This window comes from Podarcis muralis, chromosome 3 (assembly GCF_964188315.1).
Source record: "Podarcis muralis chromosome 3, rPodMur119.hap1.1, whole genome shotgun sequence".
NCBI lineage: Eukaryota > Metazoa > Chordata > Lepidosauria > Squamata > Lacertidae > Podarcis > Podarcis muralis.
The window spans coordinates 21,983,674-21,995,162 of record NC_135657.1 but is presented as its reverse complement, the minus strand read 5'-3'; the positions used below and the strand labels follow the sequence as shown (position 1 = coordinate 21,995,162).

The window sequence follows — 11,489 nt, the reverse complement described above, 5'->3', positions numbered from 1 at the left end:
GCTTGATGCATGAGCAGCAATGGAAGGCTGCTTTGACTTCTGTACAGTTCAGTTCCTTAGATCTAAAAATGCATTTAGTAGAACAAAAATGATACTCGGAGCACATTGGATCTCTTACTGCCTTTTTGAAAGGCACATTTGAGGTGTAAGTGTTGGTGCTGTACACAGCACACGTTTGGTTGATTCATATGGTCTGGTCTTGCTTGGTGGTGGCCCAATTCTGATCAGTAGAATTCTGATCCAGTACTTTTACTTAGTACTGGAGAGTATTCTGTGGGTTTTGTATGTAAATGTCTTGTTAAATTATATCCCCGTACTATAGGATTTGACAGAAAGGCAGTGTAAGTGCATTAATAGCAGCAAAAATGCTGCTCCAATACTGGAAGGAGCATTCTCCATATCCAGTGTGAAGATACATCTATGCTGGCAGTGTACCCAAAAAGCAACCTTTCATAGACAGCAGAATTCTCTTATATGTGGGCTCCATACACAGACTTTTGTGTAGAGAGATGTTGTTTTTGTTGTTCATGACCCCATGGACCAGAGCACGCCAGGCACTCCTGTCTTCCACTGCTTCCCAGTTTAGTCAAACTCATGTTGGTAGCTTCAAGAACACTGTCCAACCATCTCATCCTCTGTCATCCCCTTCTCCTTGCAGGCACGATATTGTGCCAGGAAACCACTACTGCAACAACAGTGCTTAAAAAGCTGACCCTTGAGTACATTATTATTATTATTATTATTATTATTATTATTATTATTACTGTAGTCCTATTGTAGCTGTGACTTGGCACAGAGAGTAGCACAATGCTTGCATTGGGAGAATATAGTGCTGGGCACTGACCAGAGTGAAACCAGAAAAGGTCCTAGGAAAAAATAACAGGGAAATACACTCAGAAACACATCACATAAAAATGTCCTTAAATGAGAAACAACTTTATTGAGAAGTTCCTTTCTCAACTGTTTGATTGATAAATCTCTTTATGCTCTTGGCCTCAAGTCTTCAACGCTCTGGGGAACTGGCAAGCAAAAAGAAAGCAGCACACTTCAGTCTGTAGGATTTATTATGAGCAAGATAAAAATGGCAGTGTTGCATGAAAAGGAAAGAATGCCTGCACACAAATCGGGAAAATTTTGGCTGTAGTTACACCACCCATGACTCTTTATTTCCATTTCCATTATCGGGGAGTTTCACACGGTAGTTTAGAGTGAACTGAGTGCTGCTGCTCTTGCGTAAAGTGTTTTGTGCAGTGTCCACACAGTTTCGACCTCATCAAAATGCTGTTGCATATCTGGATTTACTGTTTCAACCAAAAATAAATAAATAAACCAATAAGCAACGCCCCCACTACAGAAATGATAAATTGTGATTTACGGTAATGGGGGTGTGTGCGCAAAATATGGAATGGCATTTTGTTAAAGACAAACATTTTGTTAAATGTTATGTGGACAACAAACAACAATTCATTATTTGTAGTTTCTGTAATTCTGTACAGAGTGTTACATGGCGCCCAATCTCTGAGTGGTATGAGATCCCAGGGGTTTCAGACACTTAGCCAGGATTCGTGTTTCCTTTGGGAATAAGGCACAATGGAGACTGTGGTGCTTTTGTGATATATGGTTTATAACCTGGGCTTACAATTGAGGGGTTCATAGCAAAAAGGTCTCGTTTCTCCCATAACCACAGCCTTGGATTCAAACAGAAGACAAACGTTGCTCTGCCTGTTTCTCTGGCCTGCTGCTTTTTTGCTCCACTGCCACTCAACTCTGACTTTTCATTCTAATTAACCGTTGCAGGGTGAGTGGGTGGTACCCATTTCTATCTTGCACAGAACCCCTTTCCTTAGTTCTCTTAATAATGGCCCATCACCCAAGCAATTGCCTCATCAAGAAGATAGGCTGGCTTTTATTTTAACACTTGCTAGATTCAGGGGCTAGAAAGGTCTTGGCGTACAGCCTACTTCCCCAAACTTGTAACACTAGGAAGAGTCTTATATATCAGGCATGTCCAACCAGTCGATTGCGATCTACTGGTCGATCACTGTCCGTCCCTGGTTGATCCTGGTTGATTGCGTGATCCTGATTGATGTCCCGCCCCTGCCCCCCCCAAAAGAATGGGTAGATCCAATGGGTAGATCACTGCCAGTTTTTTTATAGTGGGAGTAGATCGCAGTCTCTTGGGAGTTGGACATGCCTGTTATATATTATTTTTTAAATAAAAAAACCTTTGTATATCCAAAACCTAATTTCTCCTCAGGCTCGGGCTGCGCGCGTGGCGCAGAGCTGCGCGTCGGCCAGCCCTTTCGCGCAAGTAAAGCGGGCGAAGCAGGCAGGCAGGCCCACTGAGGTGTCCCGCCCTCGGCCTCTCGTGGGCGAGTCCCGCAGATACACGGCGGCTTCCCTCAGCCCCGCTCCGCTCGCTTCCCCCCCCCCCCCACGTCGTGGTGGTTCCTGCCCAACTCCTTGCCCCCTCAGCCCCAAGAAACCGCCATCCCGGGCCGCTGCGGAGAGGCTGCCGAGCGCTCCCAAGCCCCGCCTTCCACGCCCGCTGAATGGCCGGCGCGGCTGCCGCTCAGCTCAGGCCCCTTGCCGCCTGCCGGCCCCCCACGGACCGCGGGGATGGTGCTGGTGGGACAGGCGCGGAGGGAGCCTTGGGAAGCGAGGCGGCGGCGGCGGCGCTGCTTGTGAGGGGCGGCTGAGAGACTTCGTTGAGGAGGCGGAGGCCGCCCGTCCTCCTCAGGTTTGGCTTAAGTTGTGTTTTTTTGGGGGGTGGGGTGGGGAGCCTCCCTTTCCCCCTCTTCGGGGGAAGTCGAGAGACTTTTAGGCGGAGAGGGGGAAGTCATGCCTCTTCCCTCCAACTTTCGCCTTCTCTCTGCTCTTCCCTTGGCCCAGCAGGGAAGCTGCGGGAACTCCCAAGCTTTATATATATATATATAAATTCCCTCGCTGCTGCTGCTGGATGAACTTTCCTCTCTTTCTCTCTGCCTCTGAATCACTGTCTGGTCCATCCGTGGTGGGGCATCAGGTGGGCACCTCAGAAGTTAATGGCTGGGCGCCCACAGCAGCGCCTCTGAGCGCGCAAAGAGTGCCTTCGCCTCTCGTCGTCAGAACAAGCAGCTCTGCTCCACATCTAGGGCGGGGGGGGGGGAGAGAGCTGGGGCAGTGAAGTTCTAGCCTCCCTTTCCAGACCGCTGATGGGGAGCTGGATGCCAGGGATAAATCGGGCTGCCTGCATGCCCAGCTGCTTCAAAAGTCCCTGCAATCCTGCCAGATGTGCATTAAAGGATGCTGGAGGTAAAGGTGGGAAACACAGTCAGAGGTTCAGAGGCTCAGGTCTGCCCCAAAGGGCACACAGTCTGCCTCCTGTGATAATAATAATAATAATAATAATAATAATAATAAATTTTATTTATATCCCGCCCTCCCCAGCCGAAGCCAGGCTCAGGGCGGCTAACAACACTAAAACAGTGCAACAACAACACTAAAACAGTGCAACAACAACTCTAAAACAGTGCAACATTATGGTAGCATGAGGACTACTTGTGGTTAGGGGCATAGGAGCCATCTCCTAGGGACCAAGGTCTTTTTGGTGCCCACCTAAAATATTTTAAGGGTTCCCCCCCCTCCCCCCGTGGATGGGCATTGCCTTTCAAATGGTGTGTGTGTTTTGCATCATGTGATTGAATATGCAGGGTGGGTCATACTTGGCCCTTCAATATTTTATTCAAGTTGGCATCCCTGGCCAGGGGAAAGGCACTCTGTACGTGCTCGGTGGTCTGTTTATTTAATTGTTTGTCTATCCCAGAACCAAGTCCTGATGGATAAAACAGGTTGTTTCCTGGCCCTCATTTGTGCCCTGTTAAGCATACTGTTTTGCTGGTTTCATAGCTTTGAACCTTGTTTTTTCCACAATCGTCTGATTTCTGATTTTAACTTTCTTATATGGTTTTATGTACAATTGTTGCGAATGGCTCTGATTTTCTCTTTAATGAATAGCAGTATGTAAATATTTTTAGGACTAAATCTCCTATGCGGGAAGAGAACAGAGACTAAAGTAGCACAGAAAGCCCTTAACATCACCATCTGCAGTGTACAGAGCCTTCACCCTGAAAACCCACCCCCGAGATTCTTCTGCTCCTCATGCTGGCCAAACTCCCAGAACTCTGAACTGTACTTGAGCTGGGAACATGGTCAATGATCTCTTGCTTTATGATAAGGGGAAAGCTGCAATTGCAGGGAAATTTAAAGGAGCCCAGTGCAAGGAATGATATGGCATACCCTTTTCATTGAGTATTGGGTAGTATATAAAGTTTATAAAACATCACAGACTGCTTTACCAAAATCCAGATTTTTTGGGGGGGGATCTCTCAGGATCACACGATCGACCAGGATCAATCAGGGATGCCCCACGACATCAAGTCTAGTATATGAAAACAAAACAGTGCATTTAAGTGCCTGCAGTAGAAGTAGGTAATCACCACTTGGTTATCTTTCCATTATATATTTCCATGTACCGTATATGACAGGGTACTCAAGAGTCAGCAATAAGAAAAGTGTTAGCTAGTGGTATCTTAAGTTTCTGCATGGACAAATCCTTGCCATGAACTTCAATGCCACAGTGTTACACCACTGAGCAATCATCTACATTTCATATCACTACCTTATGGTTTCAGATAGCTTGCAGGTAGCAAATTAAAACTTCTACTTCCAGTTTTCTGTGTGGAATGCTAGAAATACAACACTTCATTTTAAAGAGGTGTGTTTTAAATCACATTTTAATATCCCCTCATGTGAAAAGGATGTGTCTCTTGCTAAATGGGGGGAAAGGACCTACTATAATGAAAAGTTCTTCTATTTTCTGTTTGTTTACATTGTGTGTTGGGAGAGTATTTTGGGAAAAACCCTGACCTCACTGAAGTAATTGGATGCTTTTCCTGCAATTTAAATAGGAACAAATTGTCACTCCCTTCTGGCTATAAACTTTCATTTATAGAGTTACTGACAGTTCCATTCCTGTTTCAGGTTGGTGGATCTTCAAGTCTGGATCTGCTTCCTTTGCATTCTGATGCCTTATATGATCAGTTAATGCATGTTTTTGCAAAATATTAGCCCACTGCATAATGCCACATGGTATAATGTAAAATATGAAAATGAATTCCCATATCAATATGACAGCTAAACCATCCCAATATATTCAAGCAGAAATAAAATATTTAATTCTTATATATATATCCTTGCAGTATATATAAAGAGCTTAGCTGAAACAGATTTGTCAGAATTATTGTATCATGCCGTAACTTGTAACCTAATGTTTAAGGAACTTAAACTTAGAAGTACAAGGGAGTAAGCCCTACATAATGTAATAAGACTTACCTCTGAGTAAGCATATATAGGACTGCACTGTTGGTTTATAAAAACTATTTACTTTAAAAAAGAAAAGGAGTGAAAATGTGTGTAGGTTCACAATGCTGAATCAGAACACTTAGCCCAGCCAAAGTGATGAACTCATTTATTTTCCCTTGAGGAATTGAACAAGAGACGGGAAGTCATTGACTCATAAATAAGATCATTCAGTGCAATTGTAAACAGCATATATTGTGCCAGCAAATATTTCCATAATCCTTTGCTTTTTGGAAAATGCAAAGCAAATAATTTGCTGGAATTATAACTAACAAAACCCTCACAATAATAGGGTCAATTTCAAGCTTTATGTGAGTGATATCATATTTATATCTCAGTTAAATGCTTGAACACTGAAAAATTCTACCCTGTTTGTCATGTTCATATATTCACTGGGACATCTGCAGAAAGTTTATTCCAGGCATAGGCAAACTCGACCATCTAGATGTTTTGGGACTACAACTCCCATCATCCCTAGCTAACAGAACCAGTGGTCAGGGATGATGGGAGTTTAGTCCAAAACATCTGGGGGGCCAAGTTTGCTTATGCCTGCTTTATTTCCACAAACTTCAGTTTCCACCTATGTAGAAGCTCTGAAAAGCCAAAAACATTCTTGATACTATTTGTTGGTAAGTGGTACCGATTGTTTTTGGTAATTATCCTTGAGATCTTTAGAACTCAATTTTAAAAAGAAAACAGTACAAATGAAATTAACACAAACAAAAACTCAGAAGGGAAAGTTAAAAGAGGAAAGAGGAGATGATTCATCCAAATTGTATTGGCAAATGTTGAACTGAAGTACTCTTACACAGCAGAAGTGCTGTTAGGAGGGGACCCGAATCCCAGGTCCTTTGTACTGGGCCTCAAACCTCCTGCATCCCCATTTATTTAAAAAATAATAATTAATATTTTACTTTGCTTGCAAGCAGGGGTGCCAACTTGTATAAAATATGGGGGAGAGGGTGTCAGGTCATCAGCCCTGCCCCACAGAATCGATCACATGATGCAGCACGCACACCATTTGAATGCCAATGCCCATCAATTTTGTGGGGCCCTGCCCCCCTCAAATATTTTATGGGGGGCTGAAAGGACCTCAGCCCCTAGGAGTTGACATCTATGCTTGCAAGATTTCTGGTTGTGCTGTAAAGTGCAATTCAAGTAAGACCCCAACCCCCACCATCTTAATTTGATTGAAGACTTAAACTTTCATCTTTACATATGAATTACTGTACAGTCCTGTTTCAGAAGGTTTTTAAATGTTTGGTGTTTTATTATGTTTTTATATGTGCTGGAAGCCGCCCAGCGTGGATGGGGCAACCCAGCCAGATGAGCGGGATATAAATAATAAAATGATTGTTATTACGACTAGCATATGCAAATATGTGTTAAGGGTCTGTTGTGTTATTTAGTTCCTAGCAGTGCCCCTGGTTACAGCCACGTGAAAGGTGGAAAGTAGAGCTTATGTTCCAAACTTTTGCTAGGCCTGATGCAGTACAGCGGTACCTCTACTTACATTCACCTCCCGTTACGTATCCTTCGGGATATGTGCGCGGCAAACCCGGAAGTATTTTTCCGGGTTTCGCCACGCTCGCATGTGCAGGATGCGCTCTATGCACCGCGCACATGCGCAGAAGCGGCATCTCAGGATACACACAGCTCAGGATTCGACTGGAGCTCCAGAATGGATCCCGTGCGCAACCGGAGGTACCACTGTAATGGAATTTTATTTTTATCTACCTGAACAGAAAAGAGCACTGACTAGTTGTTTTACAGTGCAAAGCATGTTTATGCCCTTAGAAGTAAGACTAGCTAACTAACTTTTTTTTTTTTTTTACTAAAGAGCCAAAATGCTTTAAATAGATAAATAACTGACAAGTTCTAAATAATCTAGGCGTTAACCCTATAACAGTTTTTGTTGGAAAATATTGAAAACTGTTGTACATGTAAATAATGTGGTAGATAATTAAACATTCTTTCAGCCAATAGTTGTTTATCTTGATTGTCTTTTTCTCGTTGGTTTCATGATAGAAACAAGTGATATCTGGCAAGCGTGATCCCTCAATACGTTTAAAAGAGCCATAAAGATCTATTTTTCACCTTGGCTTTCAGTGGCTCACCAAGAAAATTGTCGTTCTATATTTACTTGAATCTGTTAATGCAGTTTGCAAACTGTTTCATGAGATTTTTTATTTTGCTAAAAAGTGGTAAACATCCATTAAATAGGAGTGTGTTTGTAGTGGGGGGGGGGTTCATTTGCTTTCAGAGGAGACACAGGTACCTCAGCACAGAGTACCTTCCATCAGCATAGGCTGTTGGCTCAGCTACAACTCTATTTGGATAGTGGTAACTTGTCAAAGCTTTTCTATGGCTGTTATGGAGGTTTGTTTTGTGAATTTTGTAATTCCATGCGTTTTTGTGTGAATGTATTGATATTATAATGTATTTATGCTCATGTTTTTAAATATGCTGTAAGTTGCTTGGAGACCTTGGTGTAACTAGTCTATTAAGTAATAATAGAAACATTATTTAGTTAAACTGGATCTTTTAAAGTTGCAGTTTGGATATGAAATGTCCAGAATAATAAATGGGTGATATTTCCTAATCCATCTCTTGTCAGTGGAGCTTATCGGTTTGCAAAATGATTTTACGGGAAAGATTTGTACCTAGCCCCAACTCAATAAGTTGAGATCAAACACTGGAACGTTATATGTGTATGATCTCTCTTTGGATATTACTGAAGTTGTTAAATTAAAATTGTAGTCCTAAACGCACTGTATTTTTATGTTGTGAACCACCCTGAGATCTACAGATGAAGTAGGGTATACAAAATTAATAATAATAATAATACTGGAGAGCAAACATTGAACTTGGTAGAACTTACCACAGAGTAAACATGTTTACTATGCTGTGTTTTATGATATTTAGGAACACCTTCTATATGTGTATAAGAATGAAGAAACAATTATATGGAATATTAAATATCTTGTTTTCCCCCTTCACAGCATAAATATGGCAGAGCTGCTAGAGTTTGAGGGAACTATAAACTGGAAAGAAAGATGCATAGCTCTAGAATCCCAGCTGATGAAATTTCGCCTCCAAGCAAGCAAAATTAGAGAGTTGTTAGCAGACAAGGTAGGTCTTAAACCGTCTTAATAAAATAAAAGTTATTGTTTTTAAAGAATCTATAATTAAATCATGTTTCAAATAACTTAATAGATGTTTATTGTGTGATCAGGTTTATCTGGCTGTGGTAATCATTAGACTTTTATTCAAGTGTCCTCTTATTAATATATTTATTCCTAAAGAAAATATATGTGGTTTTTAAAGAAGAAATACTGTTCTATATAGGAAGCAGGATTATGGTGGTGTACAGTCTCAATCAAACTAAGAAGATTCAGGTGTGAAATTAGAATCCTACATGCATATCAGTTGCTGAATGAGGAACTGGTACACTTTCCAATGACCATTAGCATGTGTATGTATCTGAATGTGAATGCTGTCTTTCCACAATACAGTTCTTTTAAGAATATATTCATTTGAACACACAATCATATTCTGACACAACTCATCATGCTTACATTTTTCGTACAAGTAGAGCTGCATCTGACAGTAGACAGTTGAGCATTTTTTCTTGTCATGGACAATAACAGTTCATTGTAAATGTGTGTGTGTGTGTTCTGAAGCTAAAATAAGTTTGCAAACCTTTAGCTATTAAGGATATTTGATTTGTATAGTATTTCCTGTTTCACAGATAGGTTTTTATATAGCCATTTGGACTGCAAGGGTGGTCTGCTGCTGTTCCAGTTGGCAGGGAATATAGGGGAGAACAGTGAGCAATGCAAAATCAGCAAAGTGCTGAAAATGTAATTAATTTCACATAAAGAACTGAAATAATATTTGAAATAAGAAAGGCCTCTTTATACCAGGGGTGCAGAGAAAGCTCATGAGTCCCTTCCATTTCTCATACAGACTAAACATGTTGGTTGAAGAAAGCTATAGGGAGAATATTTCCCATCCTTTTTTGCTGGCAGACCACAATACTGTATGATTCAAACAGACAAAGACTTGTGTCTCCAAGGTGTAAAGGATGTGCCTGGATGAATCTACTCCCCTGACCTATCAAGCAAAACAAACAAGATAAGCTGCAGTATCTATGTATGAAGGCAAAACTTATCACTGAGAGAAATTTAATAGAGGGGTGCCGCACCTGTGGCCCCCTCCCAGCTACAACCTGCATGGTCAGTGGTTAGGGATGTTGGGAGTTGTAGTCCAGCAATATCTAGAAGGTTACAGGTTGATTTAATGTCTTGTCAGCACAAGCACAGATGAGAAATAGTTGGTAAGAATTTCCTCAAAAACCCAACTATTAAACATGAGACAAATGTGGTATCTATACAATGTTGCCTTTTAAAATTATCCTTAAAGAAATTCTCACTCGGCAGGTTCAGTCTTTTGTTTCTTTCTGAAGTCAGCACACATTGGATGATTAACAGCATGACCTTGCAGCATTTATGGGAGAGAATGTGGGAGTAGGAAGCAGACAAGGGAATACAGACCTTCAGTAGTGGAAACTGAATCCCCCCCCCCCCGCCCCTTATGCCTAGTCAGGGTGTGCTTTATAGAAAGTTATATGCAAAGAAAGAGAATTTGTTGAAGATCTAAGCAGAAGTTGCTGTTGCTGCAAGTGGGAGAGGTCTTCATAGGAATTCAAAGAATGGTGTAGAAAGTACCTCTACTGTAACATACTTATGCTGTCCGTAGAGCTCAAGTGGAATTTATTTTATTACTGTTGAGTTTTCTGAATCTGCAAAGTATTGCAAAATAAATAAAGGGAAAACACCCTTCTCAGGGAAATGTCAGGAGTGTTTTTCTGTAAGCTGAGTGCAGTTGGCATTTTACAATGGAAAATACATTTCCTTTCCCTTTTCTACAACACATGTTTTTGTCACAGTTCACCTAATACACAAAGTACCAAAGTGACAGTGTTGTCACTTCTTTCCTCTATCAGGAGCTAGGGCATATATGACATTGGTGAAATCTGACCCAGTTCATTCACTATAGACTGTTATCAAGTGCTAAGGGATCAAGGAAAACGAAGGGTTGGGGCATGGTGAGGTTAAATACTACTATAGGATTAGGCCAGACTGTAGTCCAGTGGAACAGGCAATGTGCCAAATTCCTTTTTGGAGTTCAACTCCAGAGAGGCCACCCAAGAGAGAACACAGAAAAGAAATGAAGGAGGTGGGTGCAATGTGTGAAACTAAGAACAGGTAACAGAACATTTTTAAATCTGTCTCTGGAACTTCAGTGTATATGCATTTCACACATAACCCTTAAACACACTCATGAAAGAATGGGAAGCTATTCTATGGGTTGCCAACATGCAGCCTTGGGAATGTGTCTAAGGGTGGATCTAGGAATTTACACCCACTCCACGTTCTCAATTTGAATGTCAAAACACAAGATTAATTAAAGTGGGGTGCGGAAGGGAAGTTCAGTTGTACACTAAACAAATTGGTACAGTATGTAAAACATAAGTCCTGATCCTAACCTTGACTGTTTTATTTTCCTAGCATGAAGTTTGCCTAATTCATTGATACTGCACACTGCCATTTTCATTGAACTCTCCATCATGACCCCAATATGTTTCCTGAATAGGAATATGAATTTTATATATGTCACTGCCAATTCAGTCTTTTTGAGAAATTAGGATAAAAAAAAATAAAAATCTATTTTCATCAGGTTAAACTCACTTACATTTGCCCCAGGGGAAAGATCCTTTCTGCCTCTTAGTCTTACAGTTTTCTTGCAGTTACAGATAGGTAGCCGTGTTGGTCTGCCATAGTCAAAACAAAAAAATTCCTTCCAGTAGCACCTTAAAGACCAACTAAGTTAGTTCTTGGTATGAGCTTTCGTGTGCATGCACACTTCTTCAACAGTTTTCTTGCATACATCCATATCTGCTTAACCACCATTCCCCTTATCCCCTTTTTGGAGTTCAAAGAAGAATGGTAAGGCAGTTTCTATTAAATAACTCAAAGCTAACATTTCATTGCATAAACAGGGTCATGCCATTGTTGCTGACACTT

At 41.3% G+C, this 11,489-nt stretch overlaps 1 protein-coding gene across 1 annotated transcript in view; it reads left to right on the top strand.

Annotated features, from left to right (window-relative positions):
• Window positions 1-2,500: 2,500 nt before the first annotated feature.
• The window catches only part of PLEKHH2 (pleckstrin homology, MyTH4 and FERM domain containing H2), a 58,223-nt gene continuing 49,234 nt past the window's right edge, over window positions 2,501-11,489 (top strand). Inside the window, exons 1-2 of the mRNA XM_028724802.2 lie at window positions 2,501-2,740; window positions 8,403-8,532. Of these exons, the coding sequence (XP_028580635.2) occupies window positions 8,410-8,532 (123 nt within the window). The 5' untranslated portion in view covers window positions 2,501-2,740; window positions 8,403-8,409. The remainder of the gene's footprint in view (window positions 2,741-8,402; window positions 8,533-11,489) is intronic.